This window comes from Schistocerca piceifrons, chromosome 1 (genome assembly GCF_021461385.2).
Source record: "Schistocerca piceifrons isolate TAMUIC-IGC-003096 chromosome 1, iqSchPice1.1, whole genome shotgun sequence".
Lineage (NCBI taxonomy): Eukaryota > Metazoa > Arthropoda > Insecta > Orthoptera > Acrididae > Schistocerca > Schistocerca piceifrons.
The window spans coordinates 1,202,200,903-1,202,219,836 of NC_060138.1; the positions used below are offsets into that span (position 1 = coordinate 1,202,200,903).

Here is an 18,934-nt window from a genome sequence, read left to right on the forward strand (position 1 = left end):
TTCAGTTGGACCATGTACATTGATACATAGTATGTCTGATTATATTTAACTTAGGAGTACTTCTGCTTCTAGTTTCTTATTGGCAATGTATTGACTATTTTGATTATTACTTGTATGTAAGTTTTCTTTTGCTGGCTTACATGTTGTGAGCTGCATTCATCTTTGTAGCCTCTCCTTACTTGTGTGGTGCTTATATTCTGTTATTTCAGCTGCAGCTGTTGATTTTTCACCTCCATCAGGCTACGTTAGTTTCCCTTGCTTCTGAATATTTTGCAGATACCTGCAGACATTCTGCTGAATGTTGCAGACCCTAATCTGTTTAAATGCATCCCAACCTTACCTAGGCAGTTTACACCCAGGAATTTGTTTTGAACTATGACCACTGGCCCAAGATGATCACACTGTTTTTTGACAGCATAATGTATTTTGGATATATATTTGTCAGTTACTGATCTCCTTTTTATGACCCGACTAAGTATCAGATGGGATTCTGTATAGACACTTCTTGCCAAACAAATCACATTTTTTCTTTTGTTAATAATTCCTTTCATCACTGCTGCTTCTTAACAAATTTGTTCCAAGACACTACTGTAATTAGTCTTGGGTTCAGAATCTGGTTTTATGTTTGTCTGTTTTGAATTTACCATATCTCTAAAATACTTGTCGAACTGTTGCGTTCTAATTCCTGGTCTGATGTTGATTTTGGAGTTGGGTTCAGCAATATTTTGCAGCAGCAAAGTACCAATTATTAGACATGTATTTTGATCCCTTATGTATCTGTGGTCTTGTCTTTTCTGTTGTGTGTCATCATCTTCCATTTATCTACAACTTTTTTGCTTGCTGTTTTCATCATGATGCTGGAAATGCTGGATGTGTTGTTTTTAGGGTTCGTTGGTGCACATGTAGTTGCACGGTCTTGCTTTTCTGTTTGATTTATTTCACACACACAGGACTGCTTTTCATTTATTTATTTATTTTATTTCTTACATCACGGATCCAACTGTGACAATTTCACATGGGTGTACTGTGTGTTAATTTTTACATTGTCAATGACAAGTACTTATACACTATGCTTACAGGTAAAGATAAGAAAGTTACTACAATGACCTGTAACACAATATGATTACATGAGAAACCTTAGGCCTACAGATTACAAAGTATAAAACATAGTAAGTTAAGTAACCCAGAGAGTTGAATGTAAGCAGTTAACACTAAAAGAGTTACATATGTGACAACAATGTACAACTTAATGTTCAGTTTGTATGATAATACATCTTATTTTATTTTAAGGCAATTTCACACTGTGTTTCATATACTCTTCCAAACTGTGACATGAAATGGCTAAAAGAAATTGCCTCAGAAGCTCTTTAAATATGGATTTGTTGGCCATTTCACTTTTGATTTCTGGTGGAAGAGCATTAAATAGATTTATACCAGAGTACTGTACACCCTTCTCCAAAATCTTCGAATTTTTACCTTTAGTATGGAAATCATGTTTCCTCCTTGTGTTGTACGGATGGTATTCACTGTTAGATTTGTATAAGTCATTGTTTTTACTTATGAAACACATTAGTGAATATATGTATTGAGAAGTAGTTGTAAGAATTCCCAGATTCCAGAATAGGCTTCTGCAACTGCATCTAGGGTCTACACCACACATCACTCTAACAAATCTTCTGAGCAATGAATATTTTCTTTGAAAGAGTTTGATTTTGCCAGAAAATAATTCCATATGCCATCAAAGAATGGAACTAACCATAATATTCTGCTTTTTTAATGCTATGTTTGCACTGTCAGAGATGATTCGCATTGAAAAAATTGGAGAGCTGAGTCTCTTGTAAAGATCTAATATGTGATGAGACCAGTTTACTTTACAGTCAATCTTCATGCCTAGGAACTTTGTTACTTCCACTCTTTCTATGACCCGTGTGACATATTTAACAGTTTTTTTTCATCAGTTTTAGCAGTTGGGGTGAACTGAAAATAATTAGTCTTACTAAGGTTTAGTGAAAGACCATTTCCAGTCAACCATTTTGTTAAATCTCTAAGAATAATATTAGCAGACTCGTGAATATTTTCCCATTTATGACCGTTAACCATTATGTTCATGTTATCTCCAAAGATGGTAAAATTGCACTGCATCATGGTAGAATAAGGTAAATCATTTATAAATAACAGGAACAGTAAAGGACCAAGAATAGAGTCCTGTGGCACTCCACAATTTATGTGTCTCCATTCTGATGAAATCATTCCACCACACAAATTTTCTGACTTATCTAAGGCTACTTTCTGTTTCCTATCTGGCAGGTATGACTGAAGCCAGTTATTTGCCACACCACTTATTCATAGATGGTCTGCCTTCAGTAATAGTATTTGGTGGTTCACAGTGTCAAAGGCTTTAGATAAATCATAAAATAACCCTGTCATCACCCTTTTCTCATTTATAGATTCCAAAACCTTATCTATAAAGGCGTATATAGCTTCTTCAGTTGATATACCTTTCCAGAAACCAAGCTGATGTTTGCTAAGAATATTGAATTTATGTAGGTGCTCTAAAATTCTAGAATAAATAAGTTTTTCTAGTACCTTTGAGAACACAGTCAGGAGAGACACTGGTCTGAAATGTGTAACATCAGTTTTCTCCCCTTTCTTAACGAGAGGCTTCACAATAGCATACTATAGTCTATCAGGAACAATTCCCTCTTGTATTGTATTCTATTGTATTGTATTTTTATTGATCCAGGCAATCATAGTATTCTACAACCGTACATATGATATTGGACAGGTCAAGAGAGCTATTTACAAGTAATTTTTACAAATTGATTTTTGCATTATTTTGTAGCAAGGAAATTATCTATCTTAAACAAAACAGTTAATACAAATCATAGAATTGTATGGTTGTACATACGATATTGGACAGGTTAAGAGAACATATTTGCAAGAAATTCTTAATAAATTGATTTTACATTATTTTGTAATGAGGAAGTTAACTAACTTTAACAAAACAGTAAATACAAATGTTGTATGGTAAAATACAAACAGCCAATACAAATTTAATAGTAAAGTAGTCCAGTGTATTTCATAGACATGCACATTATATAATAATCCAGTATATTTCATAGACATGCACAGTATATAATTTTCAGACCTAATTGAACATTTATCATAAAATTGTTTACAATTTTAACCCCTTTCAAAAAATGATCAACTACCTCTTGTAAAGAGGCATTGAAAATGTGACACAGTATACCACTTACAGAATTACAACACTGTTTTAAAAATTTGCTAGAAATATCGTCTACTCTACAGGAGCTCTTGGCTTTCATGGAGGCAATTGTTCTATCAATTTCTGATACTGTAATAGGTCTAATATGCATTTTAATGATTTTGTTAGGGACAGCATTTTGCAAAAAGGTCAAAGCATCATTCACAGATCCCTTGCAGCCTATTTGCTCAGACACTGTGTTTATTAAAGACTTCAGCTATGATCTCAGGAATTTGCACTATATTCCCTTCATGTTTGATTTTGAAGTTTTCTATGGGTCTTTTTTTATTGTTCCCTGTCTCCTTGCCAACTGTTTGCCAGACAGTCTTCATTTTCGTATTGGAGTTATCTATTTCTTGTACATAATACACTGCTTTTGATGTCTGATTAACTTTCTTTAGGATTTTACAATACATTTTATAATGGCTTATTAATTCTCTGTCCCTGGACCATCTGGTTGCAAAAGTTCCCTCTTACATTTACATGACACTCTTAATACCCTTTGTTATCCATGGCTTCTTTAAGGATGAGGAAATATTGTACCTAACAAACTTTTTAGAAAAATCTGCTTCAAAGTGGGATAGGAATTCATTTAAAAATATGTTAAACTTTGTGCACTGAATTCCAGTCTTCATGCTGCAGCTTATGGTTAAAAATTTTCAGAGACTCTTTATTCATAAGTCTGATTGCCTTCCAGGATGGTACTTTTCTTGAGAGGTCTGTAGTCTTGTAGAGTGAGGAGGTGTCCATCATGTTCTGAAATGCCATTTAAGATCGGGGTGACAGTGAAGTTCTGGTATAAACTTACATCTAAAAATATATTGTCTATCAGAGATTGACAGTCAGGTGTGATCCTAGTAGGAAAGTCAACCACTGATGGAGGATTGTGGGAACTCAGAAAATTCTGGAGCTGTACTTTGTTGTTGCATTCGGTTGTGAAGTTGACATTAAAGTCCCAAAGTAAGATAGTGTCATTATTTTTTGAAAATAAGGTTGATAGTAACAATTCTAACTGCACCATAAAGACCGGAAAATTGGTTCCTGGTGCCCTGTAGACTGTAACCACTACTAATTTTGAACTGTTTAATCTCACTTCTACTGCACCTACTTCAAACTGTTGGTCAATGCAATATTTCCTTACATCTACATATCTAAAAGTTAAGTTATTTTTAATGAAAATAGCTACTCCACCTTTTCCTATGCTATCCCTACGTAGTAGGTGGCAAGGCTATAACTGTCTATACATAACATTTCAATTCCTTCTGAAAATGGTGTTCTGAGAAACATAAGATCTGTGCATTGTTCAGAAAGTTTTTGTCAGTTATGTTAACTTCTAATTGGTCTAGTTTGCTTCTTATTCCCCTTTCGTTTTGATGAAAAATGGAGAAGTTATTTGGGTTATTACCTATTTTGGTGGTTTCTTCTTTCTCATGCCTGTGGTTAAAAAATCCTTCAGATGAGGAGGACACACAACTCTACATTTACCTGTTGTTCTCTGTGAGGATGTTGATTTTTATCTAGTAGATGATGTCTTCTGTGCTGAAAATGATGAAGCTGTTGACTTGCCTGTTGATTTACCTTGAACAGGTGCTGTCATTTCCTTTGAAGATGATGAAGCTATTGACTTGCTTGTAGGTGGGGATAAGATTGCTGTTACTGTAGGTTTCGGGGATCATACTGCTGTTGCAGCTGGCCTGTCTGTTGACGATATTTTTGATGAACTGCATGTAGGTGGGTGCACAAGTAGTGTTGCTGTAGGTTCAAAGGGTGGAACTTGGGTACTGCCTTCTCTTCTTCAGCTGATTTATTTTGAGGCACATGTAACCATTGAGTTAATTCTGTGTCATGAAGAAACTGGATCATCTAAGCATCTAGCTACTGAAACTTCTGATGCATTCCTTTACTTAATTATTGTTATTAAACTTACTGGCAGAGGGATTACAGCATGACCTTCCACCTTGTTGCAGTTAATAGCACTTAACACGTCTTTGCACTAGCTACCTTTCCCTGTGTGTTTCTGTGCATACCATGCTTTGTAAAGTGACCTTTCTCCATGCTGTTTGCGTCAATAATTGTAGCCTGTAGGAAAGTGCAGCAGAGTTTTCTTATTCTCCTGTTGACTTTGTTAATTTCTAAGTTAACACATGAGCTACTTATTAAGTCATGCCTATGTGGAACACTAAGCATGTGAACTTTTATATGTGAGAGCTTTTCCAAAGTTTCTTTGAGTGCTCTTGTTGCATGATGGCTTTCATTAAGATAAACACCATTTGCACCACCTATTATGACACAGATGGAGGAATTTTTTGTAAACTGTTCACAGTTTTTCACAATCTCGCCAAGAGGAGCACCTGATTTCACAACACTTGTAATTTTGTAGCAATATTGCATAGCTATCATTATACTGGCTACTCTTTTGGCGTGGCTATCTCCTAATATACATATTTCGCTTTTATCTGGCACTGAATTGACATTAAAATCTTTCACTGTGGGTTTATTTGTTAAGCTCACATAGTTGAGGTTGATATTTTTGTCATTGGCAGAATTAAACATCACACTCGCAACATTTAATTGTTCAGAGGCCTATATGATAACAGCTTGCTGCAGTTGTTGTTAGTATTTGCCGAGAACAATGTTAAAGCAGGTTCATGAAGTTTTGAATGGATCGTTTCTTTAGGATTCGGGAAAAGATTACAAATAACACTTTCTTCTGAATTTCTTCTTTTTCCAAAAGTACTTATCACTTTTTTAATGTCGAGGACATATTTTCTTGCATTCTGTAAATCCTGTTTCAAGCAATCTTCCACGGATTCATTTTGACCATTTAAAAATTTCAAGAGAGCATTTACTAGTGGATCACACTGCACCTGGCCACAACAACATGAGTAATCTGTCGTATTTATTTTACACAAACACAATGAGTGAATCCAGTTATTAATCACTACACACAATCTATGCAATTTATATCAATTAACACTACTAAATTTTGTGGAGCTGTTTACTATAACGTCTATATGCACCGCGATCTTGACGTAGTAATCCATCATTTCCCTTTTTGATTGTCAATATTTCTATGCTTAGTGTTTGAATAACACTTTGTAGTAGCTTTGTAATTTGGCTTTTTGAGTCCACTGCACTTAAAAGATCAGCTGTTTTGTGATGTAAACAGCTGTAGTGTGTCCACGGGAAATCATTACTGATTAATTTCAGATTTACTTTCACGCACTTTCTGTGTAGCCAGAAGTTGCATTTTATGCACAAAATGTGTTTCATCATTCACTTTTCACATTCCCTACACAAAGAACTGTTTATTTTTGCTTCTTTAATGAGAATGAAGTGTCACTAAATTTGATGACTGACAAGTACAATGTCATAAAAATATGCGTCTTCCAGTCTGTAGTAGCTAGACTGAAATTTCCTTGTAATGTTATTACTTCATTTGGAAATTTACACATAATATCTTCAAAAATTTCTCTGATACTTTTGTGTTTGGTGTGGCTAGGTGTATGATCACCATTGGCACTAATCTCCACCCAGGATACGTCTCATTCGTACTCTCTATTTTCTCAGTAACTGTTGCCATCTCACTCATGACTTATGTCCAGCACATCTTTATTATATAGGTATAATCCTTTTGACGCTTAAAATTTTGTTGCTGGTTATTTTAAATTTTCCTTTTGACACACAATATTTTCTTGCTCATCATTTCAGCCAGCTTCTGTCTCAAGTATTGTGTGAAAACTGCTATAACTGAAAGCAATTCCGAGGCCTTCTTCTGAATGCTTCTAGGACTTACTAATAATTGGCTTAAACTTACTTTTGTTATCTGAAAAGGTCATATTTTTCCCATATAACAAATACAGCATACCCTTTCGGCAAAGCAAGCTGGGATATTTTTATTTCCCCACTTGTTTTCCCATGTGCATCCTTAAAATTCACTTTTTCACTTTTAACTAATTACCGTTAACCCTCCAGTGGTCATGCCTAAAAAAGTTACACAATAGATCACATAGATGGCAATAGTCATCCACTGAGTTACTCTATTTTATACAATTATATAATGTATTTTTATTTCTATTAATATGTATTATTGCCATAATATGAGTTCAAAAAAATGAAATATACATTAAAATAGTTTACTGTTAGTTATGAATTTTAGTTTGTATAAAAATAAGTACAAATAAAAAAAACATTAAATTCACAAACTTTATAAACAATTACAACGTACTTTACAAATGTAATTTTGACCATGTATCAGCTCCATTTGAGAAATTTAATAAACGAAAATAAAATCATTCAAAACAGCCGTTACACACGTCGGAACAGTGATCTAGGCATACCCAATTTAGACACTTTGAGCACAATCTTCTCTACCAAAGATCTGGCATCATCTCCTTGCACCTGCAGGTCGGTGTTCATTTTTACTGAATTTTGGTACTACTGTCTTGACTAATCGAGCATCTCTTTTCCTAACTTTGACTAGCACCCGAGTATTTTTGACAGGCCATTGTATTTGGTGTGGAATCAGCTCCCAGCAAAATGATTCTATAGAATCATCTCATTTGACTGCTTTATAGCCATTATTCACTGAGTATATGCACTGTGCATTTATCCCAGACAAGTTCAGAAGATCGAAGAAAATAACAGCAGGTCATCTCCTTGTGTTCCTCACCACTGAATAGTTTGCAAAAAGCTGATCCACTATAACAACACCAACTTTTGTCTTATTGCAAAAAGTGACTATTTTGGGTTTACTTTTGTCTCCAGCAGATACATCAATTGAGTCATCCTCGTGCATTGAAGATACCATAAACGTGGATCTCTTTTTTCTTTGGGTATACGAAACAAGAGTCTTATTTTTTTGAAAACCAAAAACAGAAGTATTTAGTTGCTTCTTTTTATTTGGTAGGAACTCTTTTGGCAGTTCCCTTTTATTTATATTTTTTCAGGGTTCCTATATAAGTAATATTTTTTTCAAGTAATGCTTCCACCAGAGGAATACTGGAAAACCAATTATCACCAGTAATATTGCTATTAGAACTATCAATTGGTTTGGCAAGGTGAAGGACAACATATTTTCCAGCATTGCAGACTAAATAAGGCCCTGGTTCCTGTTTTGCACAGTAAACTTCTAAATTCATCGTGTACATCATTCTACAATCTACAAGTGGGAATACCTCTATTCCATATTTGGCAGGTTTGCTTGGAATAAACTACCGGAAGGAACACTTCCCCCTAAAAGGAAGCAGTTGTTCATCAGTTGTGAGGTATTCGCCTGGTATGAAATAACACTGAAAATTCTTTATTAAGTTTTCCATAAGGTCACGAATTGGCACTAGCTTGTCTGATTTCTTCTGCGTGCTCTCGTACTGTAGTCATAAAAGTGGAGACAACACATCAGAAAACGAAATCTATGCTTGCTCATTGATAAATAGCAAGCTTCAATTCCACATCCTTTGGAGTTATCCCACATTTTTTTAGTACTTGTTCTAGTGCAATGTCGAGAACCAATAAGGAAAATAATTCCAATCAGGGCACAAATTTCAATTTCATCTGTGAGACGAGCATCCCTATCTCTGCAGAAATTATTCTTAATTTTCTGAATATACAGATTTGTATATTTTGTAATGATACTGATTATTCCATCATAAACAATAGTCTGCACCTGGCCAGATGAAATGACACCATCACAGTCTGTAGCTCACCTGTAGCTAAAGATCACACATCAGAAAGCTCAAGAATCATGAGAGGTATCTGGAATGGCACAGTTATCATTACAGAACCCTGACAGCAGCTGAAGCCGTTGGTGACTCAGCTTCGAACTGTTCACAGACAGCAGCTGACTCCCTTTGAGTCCGCATACAACAAAAACGGTTCCTATCCAGCTTGTATTTTTAGTTAGAACTAACTAGGCATGTGAGAGTTGGAGAACTTGCTTTAAATAATACAGTAAACAAAGTAAATTTTTTGTGAAACCCAAGTACTTCTACTGTTGTAAGTTGGGCTGCTGATTCACTCTACCACAAAAGCTGGGCACTATTGAATCAGGTTTTCAGCAGTTGCCATTGTTCAAATCTGTAGGTACTGACATTTATGACAGCAAGAAGTAACAGTATAAATTCTTACACACAAGCTTATTTACTATATACACAGAAAGAAACAAGGAATTTCTGAATAAAGCACTAATGCTCAGAGACAAAAGTTAATCAGATGTTTGCTTGCACTCAAAAGCGTGTAATAGAATTAATAAGTAAACTAATTCATTGTGCAAGTACTCAAATATTGCAGCTGTTGATACTGATGCTGTAGAAGTTACTCCATGATTTGTACAATCACCTCATGAGTCACAGTAATAGCGACATGAAGGGAACTTAACAAATGTTTGCATTCTAAATGTTTCATTCATATGTTATTAAAAGAAGTATGACTACACCATTTTTCAGAGTAGTTACTTTGCTTTTTTCTAGTATGCCAGTGTTGTGTATTCCTCTGGCATTAACTAGAAGAATTTATTGTATCCACTATAGGTCTGCAAGCAGTTATATGCACTGGCAGATGTGGAAGAAGAATATGAAGAGCAATTGAGTAATCTGCGTGAAGCACTGGGCATCATGCAACATCATGATGCCATTACAGGCACAGCAAGACAGAATGTTTTTGAAGATTACAGTCGTCTCATATATGAAGGATTTCAGCACTGTGGAAACATTACTGAAAGAGCTCTACGGTAATTTTATTTTTTATTTTTTCGTTTCCATATTTGCAATACAAATGAGAAAATAACTACCTTCTTTCTCAAAAGTAAAGAAATAAATAAATGTCTCAGGTACCCACTGATGCTGTATTTAATTTACTTATAATCTGAAATGTAGAGCTTCGTCCTTAAATGGAGGGTCAGACCAACTTTATTTTGAATTAACGGCATTAACTGTTTGATTTTGTATAATTTAACCCTTTCCAGCCCAACTTTTATTTACTTGTGGGAAAAAATATTTTTTCGCGTAATTCCCTACATAATGATAGGAATAATACATATTAATAAGAAATTTTTTTATTTTTTTGTTTTTGGAGGGAAATTTGGGATGACTCTATATGGCATCATTGGGCAGGATTTGTTTCCTTCAGGAAGGTGGTTGGGATGTCACAGTGTTTGGTAATGGAAGTTGAATGAATATTTTAATTACACAATTTGATGCAGTTTATTAAAGAAAAATTAGTACATACAATAATGCAACTTGCATTTCAGGACAATTTTATGTTGTCTTTTCTTTTTTTTTTTTTTTTTTTTTTTTTTTTTCCAGCATGGTTGTTACTCAGAACCATCCAGAACATTCTCTGCCAGGGTTTTGAGTACCTCTCATAATGCCATGAAATAAGGAATATCCTACCCACTATCCTTCCCACCACTCACTCAACGGCATTCCACCACCCAACAAATCTACATAATATCCTTGCACGCCCCTACTCCACCTCTGCTCCCAACCCCTTGCCTCACGGCTTATGCCCTGCAACAGCCATAGGTGCAGGACCTGTCCAATACATCTTCCCAACACTACCTAATCCAGTCAGGTCACATTCATCTCCTATTCCGCCAAATGCAGGGCTAGCTGTAAAAGCAATCACATGATCTACAAACTAAGCTGCTACCACTGTCCTGCTTTCAATGTGGACATTACGACCAACAAGGTGTCTGTCTGGGTGAACGGTCACGAAAAACTATGGCCAAGAGACAGCAGGACCATCCAGTTGCTGACATGCTGCCCAACACAGTGTGTTTCACTTCAGTGACTGCTTCACAGTCTGCACAATCTGAATACTTCCACCAACACCAGCTTTCGTCCGTACTAGTATTACACAGTCTTCTTTTCTGTCAATCCACCCACTAGCCTTTTTCCCCTTCTCCCCCCCCCCCCCCCCCCCACCCAAACCACTTCCCCCAAAACAAAACACTTGACTACACATAGCAGCCTTACTCCGTCCTGCCTGTGGCCCTTCATGCCCCCACAAGCAGCATTACTCCTTCCCATACCCCTACCCATTATCCCTTCCCTTCCCTGCCCAATACCTCCTCCTTACCCCACCACCTACACCAGATTGCTGCTGCCATCAGGTGCAGTTGTTGTGTACTGTCCAGCCACAGTGACCAGAGACAATGGTCATGTGTATGTGAGTTGTGTGAGTGTGTGTGTGTGTGTGTTCTCTACTTTTGAGGCAGGCTTTTTGACAAAAATCTTAAATGTATAGTAGTCTTTTCATTTTGGCTGTCTGTAACTCTGTTCCTTCTCTGTATCATGAGTAGCAATTTGCTGTTGTGGTCTTCAGTCCTGAGACTGTTTGATGCAGCTCTCCATGCTACTCTATCCTGTGCAAGCTTCTTCATCTCCCAGTACCTACTGCAGACTACATCCTTTTGAATCTGCTTAGTGTATTCATCTCTTGGTCTCCCTTATGATTTTTACCTTCCACGCTGCCCTCCAATGCTAAATATACTCCTTCCACCTTTCTGCTTTCCCTTCTTTGGTTAGAACTGGGTTTCCATCTGAGCTCTTGATATTCATACAAGTGGTTCTCTTTTCTCCAAAGGTCCCTTTAATTTTCCTGTAGGCAGTATCTATCTTACCCCTGGTGAGACAAGCCTCTACATCCTTACATTTGTCCTCTAGCCATGCCTGCTTAGCCATTTTGCACTTCCTGTCGATCTCATTTTTGAGACGTTTGTATTCCTTTTTGCCTGCTTCATTTACCGCATTTTTATATTTTCTCCTCTGATCAATTAAGTTCAATATTTCTTCTGTTATCCAAGGATTTCTACTAGCACTCGTCTTTTTACCTACTTTATCCTCTGCTGCCTTCACTACTTCATCCCTCAAAGCTACCCATTCTTCTTCTACTGTATTTCTTTCCCCTATTCCTGTCATTTGTTCCCTTATGCTCTCCTTGAAACTCTGTACAACCTCTGGTTCTTTCAGTTTATCCAGGTCCCATCTCCTTAAATTCCCACCTTTTTGCAGTTTCTTCAGTTTTAATCTACAGTTCATAACCAATAGATTGTGGTCAGAATCCACATCTGCCCCTGGAAATGTTGTACAATTTAAAACCTGGTTTCTAAATCTCTGTCTTACCATTATATAATCTATCTGAAACCTGTCAGTATCTCTAGATTCTTCCATGCATACAACCTTCTTTTATGATTCTTGAACCAAGTGTTAGTTATGATTAAGTTGTGCTCTGTGCAAAATTCTACAAGGCGGCTTCCTCTTTCATTTCTTCCCCCCAATCCATATTCACTTACTACGTTTCCTTCTCTCCGTTTTCCTACTACCAAATTCCAGTCACCCATGACTATTAAATTTTCATCTCCCTTCACTATCTGAATAATTTCTTTTATCTCATCATACATTTCTCCAATTTCTTCCTCATCTGCAGAGCTAGTTGGCATATAAACTTGGACTACTGTGGTAGGCATGGGCTTCGTGTCTATCTTGACCACAATAATGGGTTCACTATGCTGTTTGTAGTAGCTTACCCGCACTCCTATTTTTTTATTCATTATTAAACCTACTCCTGCATTCCCCCACTTTGATTTTGTATTTATAACCCTGTATTCGCCTGACCAAAAGTCTTGTTCCTTCTGCCACCGAACTTCACTAATTCCCACTATATCTAACTCTAACCTATCCATTTCCCTTTTTAAATTTTCTAACCTACCTGCCCGGTTAAGGGATCTGACATTCCACGCTCCGATCCGTAGAACGCCAGTTTTCTTTCTCCTGATAACGACGTCCTCCTGAGTAGTCCCCGCCCGGAGATCCAAATGGGGGACTATTTTACCTTCGGAATATTTTACCCAAGAGGACGCCCTCATCATTTAACCATACAGTAAAGCTGCATGCCCTGGGGAAAAATTACGGCTGTAGTTTCCCCTTGCTTTCAGCCATTCGCAGTATCAGCACAGCAAGGCCGATTTGGTTAGTGTTACAAGGCCAGATTAGTCAATCATCCAGACTGTTGCCCCTGCAACTACTGAAAAGGCTGCTGCCCCTCTTCAGGAACCACATGTTTGTCTGGCCTCTCAACAGATACCCCTCCATTGTGGTTACACCTACGATACGGCTATCTGTATCGCTGAGGCACGCAAGACTCCCCACCAACGGCAAGGTCCATGGTTCACGGGGGGGGGGGGATTATGCACAAACGCGCATTTTCTTAGAGTATGAATTTTATAGTAATTCACGCAGGTTTTCATGTCCATACTTCAATACATTATTTATTAACACTTCTCTTGTAATTTCAACTCATAAAAACAAACTGTTTACTGTTTCTCAGTCACTTTTGCACTGTATTGTCTAAATAATGTGCTTTGTTCCCGCGATTTCTAATTTCACAATAAATACGTTACATTACATTGTTTCTAGTTGGAATACTATAATTTTTGTCATGGTAACGACAATACCGAATTGCTCTTGCACTAAAATTATCCGATAATTGCAAATCTCATTCCACTGAAACGAAAAATTGAGTCAATAAACCATTGTTCGGATCCAAAGATTGCAACTGCCCTTTTCACGGGAGCCAAGATGAAACACTCCCGTTTAAATTCTTTTATTGGGTTTTTGTGTAATTTACGAAGCCGCCAAACAGTTAATTATTATGATTATATGACCGTGTGCTTAATGGAAGAAAGGCAAAAGGTTTTTCTGCTGGTTTCGGGGGTATTTCAACCGAGTGCAGCTGTTCTGAGATTGAATAGTGGAAATGATAGAAAGTTTGTCTATTATTAAGGACCACAAAGGTTGCGATGTACAAACTGATATATATATATTTCCTACTAGCACACAAATGCTGAGGCAGTAGCTACCTTCGCCTTACACGTCTAATCACAGTTATATCTTTTTATTGGTTGTTGATTTTCAGTACTTCATCACACGCAATGCTGATGGTTAACATTCACAACAATCCTCATTGCAATCCATGGTTGTTGCTGGCCGACGCGGTTGACGCAAAACACGTAATTCAGCACTTGTCACTTTCTGTTTCATATCACTCATGAATCGGTATTAGTGAGGGGCAACCCCACGACGATCAGGGGGACGTGCTCACTCGTCATACTCCGGTGAATTTTACTCGACCACCATTCTTGCGCATCTTTCCCGCACTACTTCTCACACGACATTTTCTAGTACTACTGTGCACTCGACACTCGTCTCACTGTCTTCAGCAGTGCTCGACAATCGACTCCTGTCTGCTATCGACCCAGGCGTCGGATACTAGGATCTATGTTTGTGGGATTATGGATCCCTTACACCTTGTTTCGACTCAGATCTTTCAGTGCTCTGTCAAACTCTTCACGCAGTATCATATCTCCCATTTCATCTTCATCTACATCCTCTTCCATTTCCATAATATTTTCCTCAAGTACATCGCCCTTGTATAGCCCCTCTATATACTCCCTCCACCTTTCTGCTTTCCCTTCTTTGCTTAGAACTGGGTTTCCATCTGGGCTCTTGATATTCATACAAGTGGTTCTCTTTTCTCCAAAGGTCTCTTTAATTTTCCTGTAGGCAATATCTATCTTACCCCTAGTGAGATAAGCCTCTACATCCTTACATTTGTCCTCTAGCCATCCCTGCTTAGCCATTTTGCACTTCCTGTTGATCTCATTTTTGAGACGTTTGTATTCCTTTTTGCCTGCTTCATTTACTGCATTTTTATATTTTCTCCTTTCATCAATTAAATTCAATATTTCTTCTGTTACCCAGGGATTTCTACTAGCACTCATCTTTTTACCTACTTGATCCTCTGCTGCCTTCACTACTTCATTCCTCAAAGCTACCCATTCTTCTTCTACTGTATTTCTTTCCCCCATTCCTGTCAATTGTTCCCTCATGCTCTCCCTGAAACTCTGTATAACCTCTGGTTCTTTCAGTTTATCCAGGTCCCATCTCCTTAAATTCCCACATTTTTGCAGTTTCTTCAGTTTTAATCTACAGTTCATAACTAATAGATTGTGGTCAGAGTCCACATCTGCCCGTGGAAATGTCTTACAATTTAAAACCTGGTTCCTAAATCTTTGTCTTACCATTATATAATCTATCTGATACCTTTTAGTATCTCCAGGGTTCTTCCATGTATACAACCTTCTTTCATGATTCTTGAACCAGGTGTTAGCTATGATTAAGTTGTGCTCTGTGAAAAATTCTACCAAGCGGCTTCCTCTTTCATTTCTTAGCTCCAATCCATATTCACCTACTATGTATCCTTCTCTCCCTTTTCCTACTACCGAATTGCAGTCACCCATGACTATTAAATTTTCATCTCCCTTCACTATCTGAGTGATTTCTTTGATTTCATCATACATTTCTTCGTTATCTGCAGAGCTAGTTGGCATATAAACTTGTACTACTGTAGTAGGCATGGGCTTCGTGTCTATCTTGGCCACAATAATGGGTTCACTATGCTGTTTGTAGCAGCTTACCCTCACTCCTATTTTCCTATTCTTTATTAAAGCTACTCCTGCATTACCCCTATTTGATTTTGTATTTATGATCCTGTATTTGCCTGACCAAAAGTCTTGTTCCTTCTGCCACCGAACTTCACTAATTCCCACTATATCTGACTTTAATCTATCAATTTCCCTTTTTAAATTTTCTAACCTACCTGCCCGATTAAGGGATCTGACATTCCACGCTCCGATCCATAGAACGCCAGTTTTCTTTCTCCTGATGACGACGTCCTCCTGAGTAGTCCCCACCTGGAGATCAGAATGGGGGACTATTTTACCCAAGAGGACGCCATCATCATTTAACCATACAGTAAAGGTGCATGCCCTCGGTAAAAATTACGGCTGTAGTTTCTCCTTGCTCTCAGCCGTTCGCAGTACCAGCACAGCAAGGCTATTTTGGTGAGTGTTGCCCCTGCAACAACTGAAAAGGCTGCTGCCCCTCTTCAGGAACCACACGTTTGTCTGGCCTCTCAACAGATACCCCTCCGTTGTGGTTGCACCTACGGTACAGCTATCTGTATCGCTGAGGCACGCAAGCCTCCCCACCAACGGCAAGGTCCATGGTTCTCGGGGGAGGGGGGGGGGGGGGGGGCAGTAGCAATTTATACTTTTCCTAATATTGTTGTTATTCCGTATTAGACCTTCCATTCATTTTTTAATTTATTCATAGATTTCTCTCATTTGCTGTTGTTACTATTTCTATGAATCCAAGCCACATCTGACCTGTTCTTAAATAGTCTTTGTAAAGTGAGTGGCGACTGTTCAGTAGGAAGTTATTAAGCAAATTTTATTTGCATTTTTAAATTGATGTATTTTGCAATAATTTTTGTGGATCTAGATGTTAAAGTACTCAGTCTTGCTAAAACAACACTGCGGTCACTAGTATCTGCATTTGTCTTGATGCTCCTTATTTGCTCAGCGTTATTTGTTGCTAAGACCGGACAGAGAATGGGGGGAGGAGAAGATAAATTGAGAGAGGGGGATATGGAGATGGGCAGATGGATGGAGGAGGAGGTGGACAGAGTGGGAGGGGGGAGGGATAGAGAGAGGGATGAGGAGAAGAGGGACAGGCAGAGGGGTAAGGACAGAATCAACACTGAGTTGGTGTGAGATGTAGATCACCAGAGAGAGGAAGGAGTTTGATACTGAAAGCCCTTTACAACTCCCCCCCTCCCCCCCCCCACCCCCCGCCCCACCCCCCCACCCCCACCCAATCCCTTCTCTGTCTCACTCTGTTCTTCTTTTCCTCTCCTCTCACAGTCTGGCCATCTCACCCTCTCTCTGGCCAGGCATGTTCATCCACACAATTAGAGACCCTGGAATCTATTCCAACACTATCTGCACAACACACCTATCTTGCAGGATAGCCTGGATTCTGGCGGTTGCCATCTCTCTGCACCCCCATCCCCCACCCCCTCCACCCCCAATTCACAAAACTATGAGAGCTAGGTGGTTCATATACCCACAGTATATCTTCCCACACAATTAGTAGTATGTCTGTGAAGTTCAGTTGCAATCGATCTATTGGTTTAGAAAGACTTATGGAACATACACAAGCACATATGCACATGCACTTGTCTTACCTGCAATTTGGCCCGAGCTCACTTATGTCACATATAATATAGAAGGTCCATCCACCCTCCACTCTGTACATCTCCTTTTCTATCTTCTGCCTGTCAATCTCATTCTTGCACTCCTCTCAGACCATCCCATCTTGCCACCTCTCCATTCTGTTCTCCATCTTGTCCCCTGTCTCTGCCTATATCCTACTCCTCTCTTTCTGTCATCTCCTGCTCCCCCCACTGTCTATCCATTCCATACTCCACCCTTCTCTCTGTCCATCTCCTCCTCCCTCTTTCTTTGAGCATCTCACTGAACTCTCTATCTCTTTATATTTCCTCTCCCATCTTTCTCCGTACATCTCCACCTCCCCCCTCTTTATCCATTTCTTCTTTCCTTGCTCTCTGTCCATATTTTTTCCCTTCTTACCGTCTCAGTGCATCTCCTCTTCCCCCACCCCCATCTCACTGTCTCCTCCACCCCCTCTGTGATAACCTTCTCCTCCCTCTTCTCTCTTCAGAGGTGGAATAGCAGAACGGGGAGGAGGGGATCAAAAGAGGGAGGGGGAGGGTGATGGAAGTGGACTTCTCTTCCTAGCCCCAAGCCTCTCTCTCTCTCTCTCTCTCTCTCTCTCTCTCTCTCTCTCTCTCTCTCTCTCTCTCTCTCTCTCTCTCTCTCTACTCATATCTCCCCCCTTTTTCTGCTAATCTCCTCCTCCTCTCTCTATCCTTCTCCTTCTCTGCAGTGGACTCACATTTGGGATGACGATGGTTCAATCCCATGTCCGGCCATACTGATTTAGGTTTTCCATGATTGAAAATGCGAGGATGGTTCCTTTGAAAAGGCACGGATGACTTCTTTCCCCCTCCTTCCCTAATGCAATGAGATCACTGACATCACTGTTTGGTCTCCTTCCCCAAACAACCCAACCCAACCCTCCTTCTCTGAAGTGTTTCTTTTCAGCTGTGCCCATCCACAGGTATGGCCCCTTAAATGCATCCCAATACAACCTGACCAAAACACTTTGCTACGTAGGATGGCCTAGATGTTTGTGGTTACGACCTGTTTTCACTCCACCCTCATCTCTCTGAGAGTTAATTGGTTCTTATCCACCCCCTCCCCCCAGTACTTATTCTCTGACAGTATGTAATGTGAAAATGAGATAATAAATCTCTATTCTCAACCCATTTGCCTTAATAGGAGAAGCAGAGCTCTTGAAATTCCTGTCTGTTTCATATACACTCCTTGAAATTGAAATAAGAACACCGTGAATTCATTGTCCCAGGAAGGGGAAACTTTATTGACACATTCCTGGGGTCAGATACATCACATGATCACACTGACAGAACCACAGGCACATAGACACAGGCAACAGAGCATGCACAATGTCGGCACTAGTACAGTGTATATCCACCTTTCGCAGCAATGCAGGCTGCTATTCTCCCATGGAGACGATCGTAGAGATGCTGGATGTAGTCCTGTGGAACGGCTTGCCATGCCATTTCCACCTGGCGCCTCAGTTGGACCAGCGTTCGTGCTGGACGTGCAGACCGCGTGAGACGACGCTTCATCCAGTCCCAAACATGCTCAATGGGGGACAGATCCGG

The 18,934-nt window shown here is 38.9% G+C and overlaps 1 protein-coding gene across 1 annotated transcript in view; it reads left to right on the plus strand.

Annotated features, from left to right (window-relative positions):
- Positions 1-18,934, plus strand: part of LOC124779320 (lysosomal alpha-mannosidase-like) — a 270,837-nt gene that overhangs the window by 190,415 nt on the left and 61,488 nt on the right. The window contains exon 9 of the mRNA XM_047253703.1: positions 9,793-9,992. Coding sequence (XP_047109659.1) covers positions 9,793-9,992 — 200 coding nt within the window. The remainder of the gene's footprint in view (positions 1-9,792; positions 9,993-18,934) is intronic.